Here is a 23,807-nt window from a genome sequence, read left to right on the forward strand (position 1 = left end):
ACATCGTAATCTGGACTAGGTTAAACATGAAATATCATAAGATTCTCTAGGAAAATTTTCGTGTGCTTGAATAAGATATTCCACTGATGTAAATATCTCGGAGACATAATTTTTGTTTCATTTGCCTTTTTCTGCACTAACAACATCTATGTCATAATTAATGTACATTTATGTTGGATTTATGTTAATGCGAAGTACTATGCAACATTTATTAGTTTCGTGTAATTAAATTTCAATCTGTTTGGAAAGATTAAAATAAAACTGAGTTTCGTGTTCTAGTCATAATTTTGGGTTTCAGTATAAAATGAAAAAAATTGGTATCTTAGATTACATACAGAGATCTAAAGATTCAGCCATATTCTACTTATAAATTACTTTTTATTTATTTATTACTCAATGTAGATACTTAAAACCTATATCTTCTGCAAACATTATGCAATAGGATATTATGATTTATAGTCGAAACGGCACAATGGAAATTATCCAAAATAGGCTGAAATTCTTAGGAAGGCATGAAACTTTCTATATGTTTTCTTTTTTACGTATAAAAATTTTTAATATAGAATGCCAACATGAAAATCTGTTTTAAAAAAGCGCCATTTTTGTTGTTCGAAAATCCGGTATATTTTAACATGATTCAGATAATTGACTTGCTTTATTTAGTATTGTGGAAGTTTTTCTAAATTTTCAAATTCCAGAAAGAAGTTTCAAGAAGCTAAAAAATTATCAAAATGGCGGCTATTTTTCGGAAAACAAAAAGTTTTGTGAAAAGTATGGGATATACGGGAAAAAGATCAAACTAAAAGTTTTTCTCCCGGGAGAGACGTTAAAAAAATTCCTTATCCATTTTTGACACTTTTAACAGTTTTTTTTTAAATATGCAAAATAGTTTGATTCCTTTCTGGTTACTGAAGGACGTGTAAGACCTAGCTTAATTATAATCCTCAGGTCGGAAAACTGTATGTGTGGATATACACAAGTAGGTATAGAAGACAAAGCACAGTAATAAATAGTTGCAAACTTTGGAAAATAAGACACTGTACAAACTCGTACATATACAATTAAGTATACAGAGATTAAAACAAAATTTGGTACATTGTTTAAAACTTCGTACTTGGCCCTCTTCAACCTTGTCGAATCTCATGCAATATTAAACCAACTGGTTGTAAACAATTTATATATATATATATATATATATATAAATACACAGACACGCATTTATACAACATATATACCGTCGGGAGTCAATTGTTTTGGCTTTTCTATATTTTCATAAAATAGGGTGAATCCACATGCAGTCATGATTTTGATTTATCGATTAAAGATAGAAGTACAATATTGTCAACCCTGCTTAGTGTACAAGTAAATGGCAACGATCATTCATCTCATATTCTATTGCAGATTTGTTGGCCCAAATTCTGCGTTTTGAAGAAAATAAACGTCACTAACATTCATATTGGGATGAATTCATATGAAAACACCCCACCCATAGTGTAAGCGTTATTTGAGAAAACATAATTTTTTTAAATTTCCCAAAAACAATGTTTTGAACAAAAAAAATTAAAAAACAAAATAATTTCACTAATGTTTTTTTCTGTCTGAGAGTTATAATTAAGTGTAATCTTATACGTTAGTTAGCAGTCAGAAAAATAATGGAACTATGTTGCGAAAATGTACACATTTTTTGACGGTAATAAAAAAACGGTTAAAAAATATCGAAAAATGGAAAAAGAAGTTTCTTGTAGGTCTCCTCAAGCAGAACATCTTTCACATTTGAACTTTTTCCCGTATCTCCCATATTTTTAAGAAAAAGCTCAAATTTTTTGTTTTCCGAAAAATAGCCTTCATTTGGTTAATTATTCAGCCTTTTTAAATTTATTTATGGACTTTGCAACTTTAGAAACCCCTTCACAATACAAAGCAAGAAGAAGTCAATTATCTAAATTATTGAAAAAAAAACAGGATTTGAAAAATTATACTTAACGTTCATAATTTTTTGGCACCCTGTCCTAGAACTTTATAGGTCAAAAAGAACACCTTTACCAAGTTTCATGCCTTTTTAATAATTTGAGCCTATTTCATTTGTACTGCACCCACTATTATACCTTCCTTGTAATTTGTGTAATTATTACCTTCAATACAACGGTATTTTGGAATGGAAGTTGATCTAAATATTAGTAATAAAAAAAACCATTCATTACTTTTTTATTAACTGTGACTGATAAGAAGTTGTAAAATATTTTGTGCACTAGAGAGTTATTACATCAAATTCAGAGGTTATCCGTTTGTTTTTCTTCTGATGTAAAAGTAATTTAAATTTTCCTATTTTGAGCTTTCAGATAAAATTTCAAAACTGAATTTTCCTTTTAATTGTCCATCTATTAAAATGATATTTTTTCATGTTATAAACTCCTTAAGTATTAATTTTAAATTTTAATATTTGATATCTGTCTCTGTACTTGCGTGAATAATTTGTGAAATTATTATGAAATAAAAATCGTTCAGGTTTTATTTACATTCACAGAGAAGATAACTTTACATATTTCTTGAGGAGAAGCTGATTGAGGCAAAATATAAAAGTATTCTTTATATGATATCTTCGCAGGGAGGTGACGATGGAGACAAGTCAGACTCATCAAAGAGTCGTATTGTCATGAGAACACACGAGTGGAAATTCAGGGTAACTTACGGTGCTCTTTTTCCTACTCTTTTTATAAGTCTTCTCTCGCAGCTTTGCATCCTTGGAAGGGATTAATACAATCTTCGTGGCATTGGCAAAAATCAAGGACTCACAATCACATGCTCAATCTCATTTCACATATTTCGTTCAGGATTCTCTTGAAAGAATATTGAATTGATTATTTACTCTTTGTGGATTCTTTAAAACATTTTTTTATTATTCATTCATCAATTTTAAATTAAATTATATACATTTGGAAAGTCTTGCATTATGAAACGCTAGGTTAAAATTGTGCACTCATTTTACAAGGTGTTACTCATTACAAGCGTAAATGTCGGTTTGCATGTAATTCCAGGGATCGTGATAGTTCTACGGTTATCAAAAATAGATAACCCTAAGTAAAGATTATTACAAAACCAGCACTGGATGATAACGACCCTGGGGGGTACTTTGATTTATTGTAAACAGTGTTGAGGAAAATGTGTTTCAATCTTTTTGGACCATTGCAAGGTTTTGAAAATAAACTGAAATGAAGACACGAGAAAATGATTCTTGCATGAAATACAGGGCCAATCATTTGGTGACAATATTTTTCCAAGCTGAATACATGAAGGCTACTGGACCGAAAATAAGACCGGAATTTTTTTTTTTTTAATTATTACTTTTAGTAGAAAAAATTATCCATTCACTTTAAATGTCTCTTGATCTTATTTTATGAAATGAGTTTAAACGAGTTCGTTTGAAATTCTTTAAAATACATATGGTTCCAAATGGACATTGTACAGCTTTAAGCATTTATAATTTTAAATTGTTGAATTTTAAAGAATAATCGTAGAAATTGTTTAATTTTTTATGCTTAAATTTTAAATGTTTAATTTGAAGTCTCTAATTTTTAAAATTCTGTTTAATCTTAAACCTGTCAGAGAGTTTTGTTTGAACCTTCGGAGTCATTTAAAATAGAATATTTTTCTATTGAAATGTGCAAAATTGTTTCATTTAAAATGTAAATTTATTATAATCGTTTACTTTAAAAATCAAGGCTACAAAATAAAAGCATGAATAGTTGAAATTTTCATCATTTAAATCCTCGATAATTCAATAATTTCATATTAAACTATTAAAAATTGAGCCTATTTTAAATTGAAACCCCTGATATTTTTTCAAATGTTTGAAACATTCGATATTCAGAAAATTTTAATTTTCAACATTTTGTTATTAAACAGATTTTGCAAATATATTAAAAATTGAGAACCTTGTTAGATGTGCAATTTTAAATCTGAAGACTACAATATTAAAGAAGAAGAAAATGTTTGAAATAGAATAACTCTAAATTGAAACTGTTGATGATTCAGAAGGTAAATTAAACATTCACCTTCTGAAGATTTCAATCCTGTGAATAAATACTTTCTGTAGTTTTTAAATGCTTTCGAGAATTGTACAAGTTCAAATTAAAACCGCAATTCGTTGAACAATTTTCAATTAAATTGAAAACGTTCAAAATTGAATTGACTTTTTATTGAAAATGTATTGATAAGATAATTCCAATATAAAAGTCTGAATAAGTTAAACAATTTTCAGTGCTACTTCTCCAATGTGTCAACTTTTGATTATCCTCAATATAAAATTTGCTGTTTTAAACGCTTTAAATTAAATAAACTCAGTTTAAACCTTCTTTTCTGTATACTTCAAATCACAAATTGTTGGTTTTATAAGCTTAAATTTCTTTGAATTTCGGTTGAAGATAAAATTTAATTTCTTCCTTTAAAAGGTACTTAAATTTAGAATTTCCCGCTATCGAATAAATTTGTATTAAATATTGTTTTGTATGATAAGTAGTAAATTCTGATTAGGCACGTACGATAAAACTAAAAAGCAATTCAAGACATCCCACGTTTCCAAGAGTTGCTGACGTTGCAGTCAGTAATAAACTGATAGCGTTACAAAAAAGGGATACAATATTTAAAAAAATTAAATGAGCTTCAGTAGAAACTTTCTACTTTACCCTAAGAAAATGTTTGCTAACAGATTAAAAAACTTACATTAAAAAGCATGATTTTAACAAAATTCTGACAAGATGGGTATTTTCAGGAATTTGTGCCCGACCTGTCGACAGTGAGTATGAAGTGCAGAAAGATTTTCGAGTGAATCGTTTGCAATGATAGTTTCAATGAGCATTAGATTTGTAATTTCTTTGATTTTCTTCGTAATTCGTCCGGCAGTTATCTTCGTAGGACTAACAAAACCTCTACAACCTTTGCTACACAGCACAATGGTACCCTCATGAGTGAATGAAATCTCTCTTTTTCAGAAGCACATTGTCATTTGAATGAGAGGGCAAAATATTAATATAATAGCACTATGTGTACATTCTACTTTAGCCTGGGGTATACATGTACGTTTGTTCGTTGGGTACTAATTACTATGTGACGTGAACTATATTATTGTGTAAGTGCACTAATCTTCAAGTAGACTAATCGTCGCTAGTAGCGCTCAAGTAATTAAAAATAATATACAGTAAAACGTACTTGTTTTTAAAAAATACTAAACAGCACTTCTCTCGACGATTTTGAAAACAAGGTCTTAACATTAAACCAGCTTTTTGTGCCGTTGCAGCCAATCTTAGATCATAGAATGCTAATTTTACAGTTTTATTATCACAATCGTTCCCCACAGTGCATTTCTGAATCGGAAATTTCTGTCAGACGAATCGCTATTTTTTCAAGAACGCATCGTATATTGAGAGTAAAATATTTGTCCAAATAATATTTTTATTGTAGAAAAATGGTGCCTGCTCAGAATTTCAAATGTCTGATTTTAAGTGCAAGAATCTTTAACTGGGCCTTATGGAAATGAAAGAGGCTGCTCAGCGTTACGAATAATGCACAATGATTGATTTGATGTTTGAAGAATATTCATTATACGACTAGCAGAGTGAATTTTTAACATTTTGTGCGTAGAACTAACTCAGTTTTCAAGTTTTTTTTTAGTTTGGCATATCTTTATCCTAATTTAAAAAATAACCATCCGTGAATCTTGAATGCACTGTGTTCGTTTCTCCTGAATAACTCAAAAGATATTGCTTCACTCATATTTCCCATCGAGTCTTAACTGGGGTGCATTTGCAACGAGATTTGTCCTACTTTATCTTCTTATTAATACATACGTTGCTCACGTTTTCCAACATTCGGCCATTGTATTTATATTTTGTCCCCTCTAAAAAAGCTTCTCTTTTTTCTAGACAAAAAGCCGACTAATAAACTTCATGTAGGCCACTCTGGACTTTAGCGATAGTGGCGAATCCTATAAACTGAACAAAATAAGTTTGATTCCCTTCGTAAGTCATGGTTTGCTTCCTTTTTGTGTCCTCGATGCGAGTTGCGGAAGAGGCACTTCAAAAATTAACCGGAGATTTTTGAACTTGCAGGAGATTCCCAGTTGCAAATGGACTTCAAGGATTCGTACGATCTGCTAGAAACTTAAAAATTTATCTATTTTACAGAGCCGCGCGCCCATCTCTGCCAAACTTGTAGCAAACATGCTTTCGGTGGCTGGAGCAGATCACATCATCACAATGGACTTACACGCCAGTCAAATCCAAGGCTTCTTTGACATTCCAGTCGACAATTTGTTTGCTGAACCTGCTGTTCTCAAATGGATCAAGGAAAATATTGTCGAGTGGCGAAACAGCATCATCGTCTCTCCAGACGCTGGTGGTGCTAAAAGGTGAGATTCATTCTCCTCCGAAAATTCTTTATGCAAAAGTCGATAGGGTTGATTAAACATTTTTGTGGATATAATCATTTTTTTAATATTTAATTTTAAGGCCATGTAATGAGTGGGTCACGTGACCAGATCTCTACCTTACTGCTACTGTTTTTATTTCCCAACTTCTCATCACACGAATCGCCACATTGAGTTAAGAATTTGGGATACTCAACAAGAAGCACTAAGAACGGTGGGTCTGGTCTTAAATTTGCATAATCATGAAAAAAGTTTTTTTTTTGTTAATATTTTTTTTTTGCTTTTTTCATAATTATTAAAATTTAGGACCATACTCACCTTTCTTAGTGCTTCTTATTTATGATCTCAAATTTTCACCTCGATGTGACGCTTCGTGTGAAAATAAGTTGGGAAATAAAAATAGTGGCGGTAAGGTAGGAATCTGATCACGTGACCCACTCGTCTCATGGCTTTAAGCTAAACGCAGTGATTTCTACATTTTTTCCCAAAAAATTGAACTCATGTTCCAGGTTTCATCGAAACGTGCCAAGTTTTTTTTTTAGGGTTTTAATAGGTGTGTCTACGAAATAAAACCATACTAATAACTTTCATTTCAAACCCACCCTCCCCACAGCGCCCCGAATATTACCTAAAAATAAAAAAATACATTTTCACGTGTTATCGTTACTTTTTAGCAATTGCCGTCGTCTTTTTCAAACAAATAATTTTTTATTGAAATGCAATATTTTGTCATTGTTTGGAGTAGTAAATTAAAAAAAATACATAATTATTTAAACTTTAATTATTGTTTATTTTCAAAATGTATAAAAATTGGCCCAGATATATCCACTTATTTCAAATTGGTATCCTATGCTACTTTTTGTTGAATAGATACATCATTTTGATACAATACTTCTAATATTTAACAAATTTCTGTTTGTTTTAGCAATTTTTATTTGCTCAAGCAGTAATTTTTGAATAACTAACAAAATAAAATATAATAGAAGACACACAATTAATTATAATTTTAAAAGTTTTTTTGGAAAATAATTATTAAAAAAAAAATTATATTGGTTTATGCAATTAAAAAGTGTTAAGTGTATTCTTTTTATACGCTATACGTTCAGAAACATGTATGTGTTCTATTTTATTTCATTTTTTTAGTTATCGAAAAAACTGCTTGAGCAAATGAAGATTATTTAAACAAATATAAGTTTATTAAACATTAAAAGAAATGTATCAAAATTGTGAAATTATTCAAAAAAACGTGGTATAGGATATTAATTCGAAAGAAAGTTGATATCTCTTATATATTTTAGAAATCTTTATAAATTTTAAGAAATTTTAAAAATTGACAATAAATAATTGTTAAATAATTAAATACTGTTTTTAAAAAATGTGGAACTCCAAAAAATGACAAACCGTTACATTTCAATCAGAAAATACGATTATTTTTAAAAAATTTGGGAATAAATAACTGTTTAAATAATTTACATTTGTTTAAACAATAGAAAATTGTTTAAAAAGTCATGATAAATATTTAAATTGTCTATTAGTTGTAATGTATCGACACAGATTTAAATACAGTTAAACCTCGGTTATTGCAAATCCTTCGAAACGTAAACACTTCGTCTATTGCAACTGGAGAGGGGACCCCGCTACCCCACGTATCCGGAAGTGGTCTCACAATACATTCCCGCTTCCGCGCTGTCATTGGTTGTACGGAACATGTGACCATCAGTGTTAGGAGTTGGGGAAGTTACGACAGACGAGTATCTTGGATTGCAATAAATGAGTCTTGCAATGAATGAGGTTTGACTGTATTATTTTTTTATCATAGACGTTAAAGTTACGTTACTCAGCAAAAAAAGTAACTCGTTACTCTTTACCTTACTGAAAGAAGTAACTTAAAGTCCTTTAAAAGTTATTTTAAATGTTGACCTCCCCCCCTCTTCATTTTAGAAATTTAAAAATAATTCCGCAAAAAAATGTAGCTGCGCGATAGTTTGACGCATGGAAAACAATATGTTTGATAAATAGTAAAGAATAAAGACTTACAATGGTATTTTCTTTAAACTATATTTCGAAATAATCCTCAAGAGTAATTGAAGGGCTGATTCATCAATTTGCATCTTCTTAGGGACATCACGAGGTCTGCGAGATTGAAAATTCATTCCACAAAAGAAGCACCAGGAATAATGAAGTTGTAATGCAGAAGTCTTTATGTTTTGAAACAATTGCAAAGTACTCAGAGACTCATTATTTTGTTTTTTACTGCGCTACCTTGTGCACAAAAATTATGTACACCGGCTTAATTTTTTGCATGAAGATGTATTTTACTCCAATTTGTCTGAAATCAGCATAAGGGATAGGGAATTTTCCATAAAAGCGGTAAAATTGGCTCTTTTAGCTCCGAGGGTCAACGTAACAAAAATTATGTTAAAAAATTACGTAACAAGTTACTTGTCTAAAAAGGTGTTCTAAAGATGTCTAAAGGTGTATAAAGGTGTATAAAGGTGTATAAAGGTTTTATAAAGGTGTCTAAAAAATGTTCCTAAACAAATTACAATGGACGTAATTTTTTCATTAACTTCGTTACAAGTGACGAGTGGCTGCCCAACACTTTTTCAGATATATATTTCCTATCTTTTTTTTAAATGGGCTCGTTTCGATCGATTCATAACATTTCTAATGGGACGTGCTCGCAGTATGAACTTCAAAAAACGGCGTTTCGAGATAATCACAGTCAAAGTTTGCGGGTCCCGTAGGCCTCCATGTTATAAGACCCCTTGCGGAAAAAAACTGTTCATAATCAGTCCACGTACTTTTGGGATTTTTTTTTATTTTCATGAACTTCAAGATAAATATAAAAGGTCCGAAGTTCTTTTTTTAAAACTCAAAATGCAGCCACGTTCGATTCGTTCCGGAACGCGTGAATTGTTTCCAAAGATGGAGCAAAGGCGAAAGTATCATCTCCATAAAAAAGCCGAAAATGGCAAATTTTGATACTACGTAACTTTTGGATATTGTCAAAGTTTTAATGCTTCGAATTCCAATATATTTCATTTTGAAGTTTACTGCAATTAATTGTACTATTTTGAAATAATGTCAAATTTTTGTGCCCTTTTAGAATTAAAGTTATTCAGTTTATTAGGCTTCCAATTTTTAATTGTACATTATTCAACAATCGAACTTAAAATTGCTCAATTTTTTATTTTTAATAATCTGAACCCCGAACTATTTCACTTTCAATATATTAAGTTGTAGTTTTCTTTTGAATATACAATAAAAAATGTTCAGATCGTAATGTTGGAATCTTTGAATAATAATTACTTTTTCTTGTTATATTGTAGTGGCAACCCTGAAAGTAGCTGTTTATCTTAATTTGGGAATTTTCTCTTGTGGGCAAATACAATTAAAGAAAATTTGAAATCTGAAAGTGTAAAACAACATATTATTTTGATTCTTTAAAAATTACATGTTTCAATAGTTGCTTCTGCTTTCAGAGTTACATCCATCGCCGACAGACTAAACGTCGAATTCGCCTTGATTCACAAAGAGAGGAAGAAGGCAAACGAAGTAGCGAGCATGGTTTTAGTTGGAGATGTGAAAGACAGAATAGCGATACTTGTGGATGATATGGCCGACACATGTGGAACGATTTGCCACGCAGCGGAAAAATTGTTGGAAGCAGGAGCAACCAAAGTTTATGCCATTTTAACCCACGGTATTTTCAGTGGCCCTGCCATTAACAGGATTAATAACGCATGCTTCGAGGCTGTTGTTGTAACTAACACCATTCCACAAGACGGTCATATGAAAGACTGCCCCAAGATTCAGGTATACAAAAATGATTGTACTCTATTCATTCTAATATTTCTATTCAAATTCAAAAAAATGAATTTAGATTAAATGAAAGCACAAATTCCTCTTGAACAATCCAAATTATAAATCTAATAACAAAAGTCTTAGAAAATTAAGGGATTTTCCTGGTGTGAAGCTTAAAAAAAGGTGATTTTTCGGGATGTTTTTTGTACGAAAAGGAAGTGGCATAGGCAGTTTATTTTAAAGAAATATTTGAGGCAACTTTTTAACAATATTTTTTAAAAAATGGCGGAGTGATCCAAAGTGAACTTGAGCGTGTCGCTGAGGAATGAGGCCGATTGTGTACACGATAGCGCCCGTAATTCTCAACTGAAACATAAGTTTTTTATATGCTTCTTTACTCTATGTCAGGTGTCTCCACAATCCAAACGCGCAGCGTGACCCAGGACCGCTCGGCCTTTTTCAAGATCTACCAATTTTTTTCGACGGTAAACTGAGAGGAAATTTGTGACCCCTTTAAAAAAATCCCAGTTAGAAGGACTCGGAGAACCCTTTTCTCTGGTATAACTTAATAAAAATAAGTGGTCAAAAATAAATTCAAGGCGTTGATTACTTGAAAGTCAGACGATAAAAAAATTAATTTTTCGTCATTTTTATCTCTCAAAATGTAAAATTTTATAATTATAAAGCTTTTAAAATAAATAATTCGAAAAAACTTTTAAGAAAGATGTAATTTTTAATAGAAAAGTTTTGAAAAACGCTATCCTAACTAAAGGGGAAAAATTCTTTACATTGGTATTAACCGATCGTAAAAATGGTAATTTATTTATTTTTCTATCTGTTAGATATAATAATGTAATCAATTATTTAAGTCCATTTGACAATTTTTTAAACTTTTAATATTGAAAAAATGGTTCTTATGGATTTTAAAATTGATTATGTTTTTAATATTAAATAATAGAAACTCAAGGAGACGTGAATTTCTTGCTACTTTTAAATTTAGTTTGAAAATTTAAATTATTTTTAAACAAAACAATTTTTATGGAATTTAAATTGTGAGTATAAAAAATTACAATTGCATTGAATATTTTATTTAAGAATATCAAAGTAACGAAAACTAAACATTCATTATTTTATTTCATAATTCTCAATTTTAGCGTGAAGTTTCGAATAGAAATAAGGGTCCCCAATAGTTCCCAAATAGTTTTTACGTAATCGTGTACACAAGTTGCAAAAAAAAATGATTTTGAGAAAATGCGTTCTAAAGTTTTGAAACGCGACGAGCATCCAAGCAGCACTTCCGTGCATTGTTAGCTATATCTTCTGAAATACTTGGAATTCAGAGCTGAGACTTTATACAAATGTTTACAGAGAGTTTTGTGACAGATTAAGCCAAAAAATTCGATTGTTTTCGATTCACACCAGTGGAACCCCTTAACGAATTTATACACCAAGGACCAAAAGCAACTAAATTAAATTTTAACTCTAATAACACAACACTCTAACATGTAAAAATTTATTACTCCAAGGACCAGAAACAACTAAATTTGGATAAGCACACATGCAAATATTTCTAAAAAAGAAAAGCGACCTACAAATTCCCTTCCTTCCTTTCTTTATCAAAAATATTTACACACATTTACCAATATGTACTAATATTCCGGTGTCCAGGCAATATCCTTATCAAGAATATAAAATTTTTTTAAAGACGGAAACAATCAGGGAAATCTATTCAATTTCAGTCCAATGTAAAAAAAGGAAAGAAAAATTCATTCAAATTTTTTATTTTTAGATATATTATTATTTCAAAGTACCTTAGTCTATTTGATCAAAGTTTGTAGCATTACTTTCATAAGTAATTCTTTCATGTCTGTTATTCAGACTTTTTTCATATAAAGATCATATAAAGATTAGTTAAGTTTTTGTAGTATTACGCCCAACAGGAAGTTAAATCATAATTTTACGAAATACTTTTCTAATATTATGGCGGTCGACCATTGCACCACCTAGTGTTGTAAACGGGAACTATAATGAGTCTACAATTTTCAAGATGTATTTTAACCCTCTGGTCTACACCTGGGTCACTGGTGATCCAAGCGATCCAAATAATTAGTTTTTCCGCTTAGGGATCGTTTCGGTGGAGAGGAGCGCTAGGCTGAAAATTAGGGCAAAAATACGGTCTATGTGACTGGTATAGTAACGTCCTTATTTCGGCCTTGGCTTTCGAGTGAAGCGCACAAAACTGCCTTTTCGGGTCCTATGACCCAGGTGTAGAAAATGAGTTGAAATTTCAGTGCAAAAGTTGTGAAGTATTTTTTAATATAAAATAGTGTTGTGCAACGAAATAGAGGTGTTTTAGTGAGAAAAAAATTCGTTAAAAATGTTGGTGGGAAGGCGCTGTGAAGGAGGTAAGACTCCTGCGTCATTATGATGTTCTGTCTATACGGATACCGAAAGAAGCTGCATTGGAAAATCAGCTGCAGAGTCAGAATTTAACCCGAATTCTGACTCTGATACTGACAATATGCCAGCGAATATGGAAGGAGCATCCAAAAGGCGTCGAGTGTCATCTCAATCACGAGGAAGTAAGAAGTATTCATTTTTAAATTCTAATAAAAAATAAAGTCAGAAATAATCAGAAGTACTGACGATTTCTGTATGTTCTGGAGATTCCTGATAATACTGAAGGGTGGAAGTTCAAAAAGTACTAAGGGAAATTTGGACGAAAATGAGTTTATTGGCCCAAAAATGATATAAAAATCAATTACACATCCTGTTAAATGATGATTTCGATTTTACAGAATGTTTGCCAGAATTACCAGAACGGTGCCCTGAGCACCGCTTTGCTGCCTGTGTTGACTGTTCCAACAATTAGTTTGATCTTTTATAGTTTGTAAGGTTTCATGTTTTAACTATTATTTTTTCAAGCATTATAGAACGTTTTTACGATTTTTTTTGTAAAGTTAAAAACAATGATTGAATACTAAAAACAAATCTCCATCAAAAACAAATCGTTTTAGATAGAATTTCTATCATACATAGAAAAAACACATTTTTGTGAATTTTTGTTTCAGGAACAATTATTTCACTAGTTTATGTGAATTTCCGTGTATTATAAGCCTAAATAAACTCTAATTAATGTATGTAGCGTTAAATTTTATACAGATTATGTAAAGAATACGAATAATAGACAATTGAAAATGAAATACGAATTATAACCCAAATTTTAGATCAGATTTTTAAATAGTAAATATTTCATGTATAAATTGATAAAAATTTACTTAGAGTTCATTTATGCTTCAAAATAAGTCCATTCAAGTTTATAATCGGTTGAAAATCACAATAAATAGTAAAATAATGTTTTTTTTTATTTTTTGTTAAAAAATATTTCTGTCAAAAATGCTGCTTTTCCGCAGTATAAGATGTAAATTCCATCTAAAACGCTTTGTTTCCGGTAAATACTTATGCATACAATAAATAAAAAATAAAATAAACAGGGTCCTGGAATTATCAGGGAATTTTTATAAACCTGGAAATGTCAGGGAAATTTTTTCGAGAGCGTACTTAATTTTTTGTTAAATTTGAATTATAAAAATGAATAATAATTATTCTTCATTTGTAAAAGTAGTTATATATTGCTTTATTTAAATATTTTGTTGAAAATTTCTTTTTTTTTGCAATTAATTTTTTCAACTGAAAATTAATCTATTCTATTTTTTGTTGAAAATTCATTTTCTTGTTTGAAAACTGAACAGTGTGTTTACAGTTTTTTCTCTCTGTTCATTGAAAAACCTTTCTTTGTTCAGACAGAATTCTTTTTTGGATATAAAATTAAATTACTTGGTTGAAAGTTCATCATTTTAATGTAAAATTAATCTCTTTGCTTGTAAAATGAGCTATTTTGTTGAAAATTCGTTTTTTCTTTTGCTGAAAATCAATTTTTCTACTGAGAATTTAACTATGCCAGTTGTCTATTCCATCATTTTGGTTAAAAGTTCATCTCTCTTGTTGACCAAATCACTTTTTGGTTTAAAAATTATATTTTTTGTTTGAAAATCCGTCTTTTTGGTAGAAATTAATCTTTAATTATTTTAGTAAAAGATTGATAATTTTGTTTGAACATTCCTGTTTTTGGTTTAAAATTTAACTATTTCAATCAGAGATTTATCACTTTAGTGACAAATTTAATCACTTAGTTTAAAAGTGTAACTTTTTTGAAATTATTTTTTTTTTGTCACAAATGATTATTCTTTTAACTGAAAATCTAACTACTTCAATTGAATATCCCATTTTTCTAGCTAAAAATTTATCTCATTGGTTGGAAATTCATTTTTTAACTGAAAATTTAATTATTGAATTTTAGGCTGACAATTAATTTTTTTTAGTTAAAAATGCATCAGTTTTGATAGAAAACTCATATTTTTTGGTTGAAAATTCAACTATTCCAGATAAAAATGCATAATTTTTGTTAAAAATTAAACAATTTGATTGAAAATGGTGTATTTTTTTAGTAGAAGATTAATCTTCTTCGAAAATTAAACTTCTTGTTCAAAAATTCGTATTTTTGGTTGAGAATGCAAGTATTCCACTTAAATATTTATCATTTGATTTAGAAAGTCATCTTTTTAGTTGAAAGTAGAACATTAATTTTATCTAAATAGATAACGAATTTGAAGTAGTATAAAAAGATAAAATAAATATGTATTATTATTCAAATTCATGGTCTTGAGGCAAATTAAAAAAAATCATTTATTATATTTAATAATCATTGCTTATAGTTAAATTTAAGTATTTAATTCAATGATTAATATGACTGTATACATATTCCAAGTCTATTGTTTAAAAAATTGCAAAATACTTGAATGGCTTTATATTACGAAAAATTGTACCTAGAAGAAATTTGGAATACCTGGAAAAAAAATTTGGAATTGTCCGGGAATTTTTTTCCAGGGTTTGAGAAGACACCTTAAAAAAAGTTAAAACACTTTTATGCACAAATTAAAATGCATCTTTGATAATATTCCATGTTATTTTTGAAAGACTTAACACGTTTGAATTTAATAGAAAAGAAAAGTCATTGTTCTTGACTGGTCAGGAAATTGTCTGGATATGAATCCTAGCGAGAATGTTAGGGACTTCATGAAATCTAAAGTTTGTAAATACGGTCCTATAACCAAGCAAGAAAAGATTCATATATTTAATGACACTTGGCAACATAATGTAGAAATAGGAAGAAAAATAGACAATTGTATAGACATCATGTAGTCCAGACGCAATATCCAGTCCTGTCGGATCTTATATGTCGCCAAAATATTTTGAGTGATTCGTATGCAGAATGATCACCTGATTCCGAATCGATGTGGTACGTCTTCGGCAGATTGTGCGTTCTCGAGATATTCGCAATTAATCAATTTTTTAATTACTCCCGATTAATGGTTTTCCATTAAACTTATTTCGATTTTTTTTCTGCACTTTATTAGCTCATTACAGCACGAATAAAAAACGTTGAAACATATTTGTCCTCCGATGAATATTTATTGCACAATAGCAACTAATAGGCGAAAAAATTGGAAAAAAATTCTATCTGCCATATCTTCAAAAATATGATCTAAAAGAGAAATATTTTTATAATTTATGAAAATAACAGCTAAATTACGTACTTTTTATAATAAAAACTATTTCTCTAAAGTTAATACTTTCCTGGCAAAATTGAGTTTTACTGGGTGAAATTCTGCGGTGTGAGAATAAATAGTAATTTTTAGTAAATTAAATTCATGTTAGAGACAATATTTTTGCTTAAATATATTGTTGCTGTTCCCAGACACAAAGTTCCTGTGAAATTATGGTTGAAATTGTTTAAATTTAAGCCACGACGCATGAATAATCAATTACGGGGTTTCAAATACTAACAACTTTTCTACAAAAAGTTATAAATGTTTTAAATTTAGCATGATAATTCTCTTAAGTACCAGTAAAACAATGATGATAAGAAAAAATTGTTTATACAAGAATTGTAACCTGTAGAACAATCTAAATTTCAATTATTTATAGTTCTATATGCAGTGGGAACTTGGCACGAAGCTGAAACAATCTTAAATACTATTTAAAATTCAGTCATAGAATTTAAATTTCTTAATTTTTATTTATTTAATAGTTATCAACTTTCCTTTTTTTGGGAGAGTTTGACAATGGGGCTATAAGTGATGCCGTAAATTGGGAATATTGTTAACGACCGGCCAGGTCAAAAATCATTGGCGTCGAATCGTCGTAGATACCGAGCAAGGGTTGAAGGCCCACTCAGCCGCAATATTATGCACTGAATTATTCTTCCAGAAAAACTGATTTAATTTTGAAAATAAATTGTGTTGTTTGGTTAAGGTAAAAAAATGATGGAGACTCATTTATAAGATTGATATTATGAAATAGTTTTTTCATGTACATGATTATTGTATATGCAGTTACATATCGTGTCAGTATGTATAGTAATATTTCTAAATCATTTATCATTCATCTAATATAATTATGGGATCATCGGTGTGGCTATTTTCATCGAAGAAGAAAAATCTCGGAAATTTTCCGGTTTTTTTCCAGTTCGCAAAAATTTTTCATGGTCAATAAAATAAACAAATTTCATCTCCAAAGCTAAAAAAATTCCATCTGAAGTAATAAAAAATATATTACAAATGAAAGCACTCAAAGTGGAACTCTTGCTTTTTTGTTTTTAAATAAAAAAATGTTATACTCAAATGCTGAATTATTTTGCACGTATAAAATGGAAGTTAGGTACTAACACTTTTCAATTAAACAATTTAAAATGAAATGTAGATATACTGCAAAAATTTAGAATTTTTATCTTTTATAAACTATAGAGTTCAAAGATTCAAATTCAGTTCCAAAAATATAAATCGGCGTTATAATTTTCACTGTTTTACGTTGAACATTCAATCAATGAACGTTCAGATTTTCAAAATTAGATTTTTTTAAAAAAGTTTAAGTTACAAACATTAAAAATTCAAAAATTAACATTATTTAACTCAACACATCTAAAATTATAAGTTAAATTATTTTAAAGACTTTAAAACATCCTTGAAAAACTTCAACATTTTGTTTCAAAATCCAGAGAAATCTAGAATTTAATTTAAACTTTTTCAAATTTTAAATAATTTTTTCAGTATTTATAAATATCTTTTAAAACTAATGACTTTTTTCATACAATTTTTAGAATATCCTGCTTATTATTTATAGGAAAAACTTGAGTCATTTTAAGTTTTAAAAAGTTTCAAAATTAATGTAAAATTTAAAATGATTTAAAATAATTTAAACGAGTTGTATGTTCGGACAACATACGCCTATTCGTATAGAAATTTTCGAGCATTTGCTGCAGCCTCATTTAAGGGCATGTGACACAGTTAATACCTATATTACCAATCTCACTTTTTCAGTTCATTGAATGTTTTTTTGAACCTAAGAACTTTTTTTGTAACTAAAATATCGAGCTGAAACGTTGGAAAATGTTTTAGAGTACAATAAAGTACGTTTAGGTACTGCATTTTGGTAGGAACTTCACTGAAAATTATTTCATCTTTTTTCTGAACATCGATATTTTTTGAACGTTCGAACTTTTTTTATACCTAAAATATCGGTCTCAAACTTTGAGAAATGCAAGAGTCGAAAGAAAACTACGTTTTAGTACAAAGCTTAATAATAAAAGATGTAAAAAAATATATTTCAACAATCAATTCCAACGGAATCAGCCGGTAACGTTGTACACGAAAATACGAACTCTCTAGAGCCTCGTCTAGTGACCGCCAGGTTTCGTATTTTCGTGTACAACGTTACCGGCTGATGCCGTTGGAATTGATTGTTAAAATATATTTTTTTACATTTTTTATTATTAAGCTTTGTACTTAAACGTAGTTTTCTTTCGGCTCTTGCACTGCTCAAAGTTTGAGACCGATATTTTATGTATAAAAAAAGTTCGAACGTTCAAAAAATGTTGAGGTTCGGAAAAAAGATGAAATAATTTTCAGTGAAGTTCCTACCAAAATGCAGTACCTAAACGTACTTCATTGTACTCTAATACATTTCCCAAAGTTTCAGCTCGATATTTTATTTACATAAAAAGTTCTGAGGTTCAAAAGAACATTCAGTGAACTGAAAAACTGTGGTCGGTAATATAGGTATTTAGCTGTGTCACATGCCCTTAAAACAAAATGTAGATTTGTGCAAATTTCAAATACAAATTTTAGAAGCTTTTTAAGAATTCTAAAAGGCTTCAAAATAAAAAATAAAACATTTTTTGAACATTCCAAGGAAAATGTAAGATGGTTTCTTATGTTAAAAAATATTTTAAGAAAATATTTTCAAAGATTTTCACAATTTTCAAAACGAAATCTGGAATATTTTAAAGGAATTTTTTTAAGTTACCAAAATTTTTTGAACATGACAAGCAAAATTTGATTCATTTAAAAAGATATTTTTTAATTGTTCTTACAATTCAGAGTAAATTTTATAAATGTAAAAAAAAATCCTTCGAATATTCCACATTCTTTTTTACAATTTTGGAAATCTTTGAAAATCTTTTTAAATATTCTCTTAAAAGAATAAGAAAAAAATGAATCATTTTTTATTTTCCGAAGAATCTTAAGAAAATGTTTTTATCCTTTTGAAGCCTTTTATAATTCTTAAACAGCTTCTAAATTTTTAATTTGAAATCTGCAAAAATATACCGAGACTTCGGCACTAATAGCCGAATTATGTAGATACACCCACTTCCTTTAAATTACTTCCAATTTTTTCTACAAAAATGAAAATTAAAAAAAGTGAGACATTCCTCAGTAGAAGAAAAAATAGTTAAATGTCTCAATGAAGAAATATCTAATTTCGAAGTAAGTCTCCGATTACTTTATTGTTATTTAAAATTTTAAAAAAAATTTATCTGCTATATCATCAGAGATTGTACCTTACCGACAGTAGATCAACCCTCCAAACCATGAAGATGGAAAATCTACACAATATCGATCAAGTTACGAATCTTCAATAACAGAAAATGCTTAACGTCTTAATAAGACTAGATGGAAAATGATATTTTTAAACTAAAATTATTTCTTGAAAAAAGATCCTACTCCATCTTCACTCCATTGGGAATCGAACCACAAAACTTCTGATTTCCGGTTAGGTGCTTTTCCAATTAAGCTATTAGAGGGATCAGAATAAGAACTCTTAATTCAGGAACATAACGCTTATTTTTAGCTAGGTGTTAATGGTACAAGTAATTATTTTAAATTTTTAAAAAATTTATCTGCTATATCATCAGAGATTGTACCTTACCGACAGTAGATCAACCCTCCAAACCATGAAGGCGGAAAATCTACACAATATCGATCAAGTTAAGAATCTTCAAGAACAGAAAATGCTTAACGTCTTAATAAGACTAGGTGGAAAATAATATTTTTAAATTAAGATTATTTCTATGGAGTGAAGATGGAGTAGGATCTTTTTTCAAGAAATAATTTTAATTTAAAAATATTATTTTCCATCTAGTCTTATTAAGACGCTAAGCATTTTGTGTTATTGAAGATTCTTAACTTGATCGATATTGTGTAGATTTTCTGCCTTCATGTTTTGGAGGGTTGATCTACTGTCGGTAAGGTACAATCTCTGCTGATATAGCAGATAAATTAAAAAAATTTTAAAATAATTACTTGTACCATTAACACCTAGCTAAAAATTAGCGTTATGTTCTTGAAATAAGAGTTCTTATTCTGATCCTTCTAATAGCTTAATTGGAAAAGCACCTGACCGGAAATCAGAAGTTCTGTGGTTCGATTCCCAATGGAGTGAAGATGGAGTAGGATCTTTTTTCAAGAAATAATTTTTACTTTATTGTTTTATTTTTTTTTCTGAAACGTTTTCTGGTTCCAAAAGGAAACTTCACTCTAAGTTTTCTGTAAAATATTAAAAACTGAAAATAATTTTCACCCTTACTTAATTTTATTCTGATTCTAGTTTTTCAAGGAAATAAAAGAAAATTATTTTTGTAGAAATTGATTAATTTCTTATTTCTTATAACAGCAAAATAGTTTCACAGTGCCGAATGGACCCATGAACCCTTCTGTTAGCATTTTCTATTTCCACGCCTATGGGGTCCGAACCAGCCGGCCAGATGAGCGCTTCCGAGTTTACAATGTCACTTATCAAGCCCATTGTCGAATTCTTAAAAAAAGGGAAGTTCATAACTACTAAATTAATAAAAATTAAGAAATTTAAATTATATGACTGAATTTTAAATAATATTTAAGATTGTTTTAAGCTTCGTGCCAAGTTTCCACTGCATATGGAACTTTATATAAATAATTGGAATTTAGATTGTTCTACAGGTTACAATTTTTGTATAAACAATTTTTTCTTAACACCATTGTTTTAGTGATACTTTAGAGAATTATCATGCTAAATTTAAAACATTTATAACTTTTTGTAGAAAAGTTGTTAGTATTTGAAACCCCGTAATTGATTATTCATGCGTCCTTGCTTAAATGTAAACAATTTCACTATAATTTTACAGGAACTGTGTGTCTGGGAACAGCAACAATATATTTGAACAAAAATATTGTTTCTAACATGAATTTAATTTACTAAAAATTACTATTTATTACCACACCGCAGAATTTCACCCAATAAAACTCAACTTTGCCAGGAAAGTATTAACTTTAGAGAAATAGTTTTTATTATAAAAAGTGTGTATTTGAGCTGTTATTTTCATAAATTAAAATAATATTTCTCTTTTAGATCATATTTTTGAAGATATGGCAGATAGAATTTTTTTCCAATTTTTTCGCCTATTAGTTGCTATTGTGCAATAAATATTCGTCGGAGGGCAAATATGTTTGAACGTTTTTTATTCGTCCTGTAATGAGCCAATAATGTGCAGAAAAAAATCGAAATATGTTTAATAGAAAATCATTAATCGGGAGTAATTAAAAAATTGATTAATTGCGAATATCTCGAGAACGCACAATCAGCTGAGGACGTACCACACTGACTCGGAATCAGGTGATCATTCTGCATACGATTCACTCAAAATATTTTGTCGACATATAAGATCCGACAGGACTGGATATGGCGTCTGGACTAATGCTTAAGGTGATCATACAAAATACTGCTTTCAATAAAAAATGGTGTGTCTTTGAAAAAATGCTACAGTCTAATGTATATCATTACTTTTTGAGTCAAACTTATATGATATGTGCGCGCTCATAATTTAACAAAAAATATTTAGAAATTATGTGTTGTAGTTAAAATAACGAAAAAGTGATTTTTCATCTTTGGTCTAATAATATGACCAGGGGCTGTATAATATTTATTGGATACTGTTTTATGTTGCCATAAAAGTACTTTTCAATAACAAGATTTCAAATACAAAATTGTTTTCAAACCTTTTTTCCCCTCAAAATTTTAAGTTTTCATTAGGTTATATTTATTTTAAAAATCATGCCAGCGGTAAGTAAATTAATGCTTCAAGAACTTTTGCTATGATAAACGTGTTTTCTCAAATATACGAAAACCTCTGTAGATTATACAATTCTCATTTCGAAACAAAATTTCATAATATTTTGTTTACCCAGCTTTGAGGCAAAAAGAAGCCATATTTAGTAGAAATATTTAAAATTTAGAAATAAAAAAAATAAGAATAAAAATGTTTTCTTAAGCGCTCCCACCATTTTTTAAATTTGCATATCAAACATATCCGAACATCAACTAAGGAGAAAATTATGTGAAAAAAGTTCAGTAATATCATTTTTTAATAAACTTTTTCTCCTTTGTAAATTCAACAGTTATAATTTTACAACCAAAATTGTGGAACCTGTTTGACTTTATATTTCGTTTATTACGAGTACAATCCCCAAGTAAAACCAGTTTTTAAAAGAAAATTTTTGTTTTGTTAATGCAAATTTTAATTTTGAAAAAAGCGCTCCAACGATGATTTTTTTTAGCAAAATATGCGCATACTATATATAAATAATATTCCGCAAAAAAACTTCTTTTAATATTTTTTTTAGGTTAAAATTGTTTGAGACTCACACCGTGCTTAGTGACAATACCCCGTATTTTCTGCCATACAAACCCATTCATGAAATACAATTTTAAATTAATATAATTAAAATATCTTTAAAATTATTAGAATAAATAAAAGTATTGACAAGAGCCAATGCCTGCTTCCAGACAATTGTTTTTAAATATTATTGTGTCATGATAACGAGTTTAAATGTAGTAATTGAAGATTTTACATAACGGCATTTCGAAACTTAACAAGTTTCTTCATCGGATTAAAAAGTAATCATTGATGTTTAAGAAAAAAAAAGATTCACGGAGATAAAAACAAGAGAAAAAAATTTTGTTGAAAGTGATCGTATAAATATTTAACCGAAAAATGTGTTTGAAGTTTATATTATATAAAAAATCCATGATTTAGGTGGTTTTTGGACTAGCCTGGACTCAGTTAAAAAAATTAAATTAGAGAACATTATTGACTATGTGCAATTGTGGGTAAGCTTTTGTTGATTCGTATAATTTGGAGTTGTTAAAAAAATTAAAAAGTAGTTGAATGGAATATATGCATTCGTAGACACTTGCTGGACAGTCGTATTGTGTTCCTGTTATTATGACAGTTGTTAGTTGACAGCCCATGGTTATGACACCTTAACGTTATGGACAGTATCGTAAAGATGTCGCAAAATTTGGTGCCGAATGGAAGGAGGCTAGTGCATTTCCCTTTTTCATAGTTTCGGGGTTAAATGGAATTTGAGCAGTTACAGCTTGAAGTCCTCTTTTATTATCTTATCTATTTTCACGTAAACTTTTGACTAAACTCGTATTCTATTTGAGAACGCCTGCGAAATAAAAAGCGATTGTCGTCTGCTAGAAAGCATGGGTACGGTACTCATGGTAAATTACATGGTAGCGTGCCCTCGAGGATCTCCTCTTAACTAAAAGTTGAATGAAATTGACCAACCTAGCGACTCCTGCTACGAAAAGTTTCATGACCCTAAGCGTATTTAAAAAATATTTTATTAAATAGAAAGTTAACTTTTAACTGTTAGAGAAATGGTATGAAATACGAAATCAATATTTGTGCAAAGTTTAAGTTAGGAAAAATTGCAAATCGTTTTTTCACATTAACCTCGTTGTTTGTTGTTCTTCTTCATCATCATCATCATCATCATCATCATCATCATCATCATCATCATCATCATCTTCTTCTAACAGAACAGCCAATGGCTGATGTGCGTTGTCACCATGATTGCTTCAACAGCCTTGTATATACGGTCACGAACTAGTGTTGAGATTTGGTATTGCCCATGGGATGGTCTGAAACGAAACGAACAGAAATGTTCTCTTCCACCGAGGAGAGAAAAGTAGATGTGGCTCCAAGCGCAGTGGTGTCCAGAGACGCGCATTTCGGTACGCTACGTACGCAACCGACGATACCTTGCCACAACACCACTGCTCATGCGCTAGAGCACGCGGGCGGCAAAATTAGAATTTTGAGAGAAAGGAAAATAACTTAATTTATTTTGTTTGT

General features: G+C 29.6%; 1 protein-coding gene across 7 annotated transcripts in view; it reads left to right on the forward strand.

The window, feature by feature from the left end:
• The window catches only part of LOC117176963 (ribose-phosphate pyrophosphokinase 1), a 56,378-nt gene that overhangs the window by 19,281 nt on the left and 13,290 nt on the right, over positions 1-23,807 (forward strand). For 4 of the 7 annotated variants that reach the window (XM_033367386.1, XM_033367387.1, XM_033367390.1 and 1 more), the window contains 4 exons: positions 2,606-2,680; positions 4,769-4,792; positions 6,180-6,403; positions 9,907-10,240. In XM_033367386.1, coding sequence (XP_033223277.1) covers positions 2,606-2,680; positions 4,769-4,792; positions 6,180-6,403; positions 9,907-10,240 — 657 coding nt within the window. The remainder of the gene's footprint in view (positions 1-2,605; positions 2,681-4,768; positions 4,793-6,179; positions 6,404-9,906; positions 10,241-23,807) is intronic. The other 3 variants (XM_033367388.1, XM_033367391.1, XM_033367392.1) reach the window with 3 other exon arrangements.

Source organism: Belonocnema kinseyi, chromosome 7 (assembly GCF_010883055.1).
Source record: "Belonocnema kinseyi isolate 2016_QV_RU_SX_M_011 chromosome 7, B_treatae_v1, whole genome shotgun sequence".
In the NCBI taxonomy this organism is placed as follows: Eukaryota; Metazoa; Arthropoda; class Insecta; order Hymenoptera; family Cynipidae; genus Belonocnema; species Belonocnema kinseyi.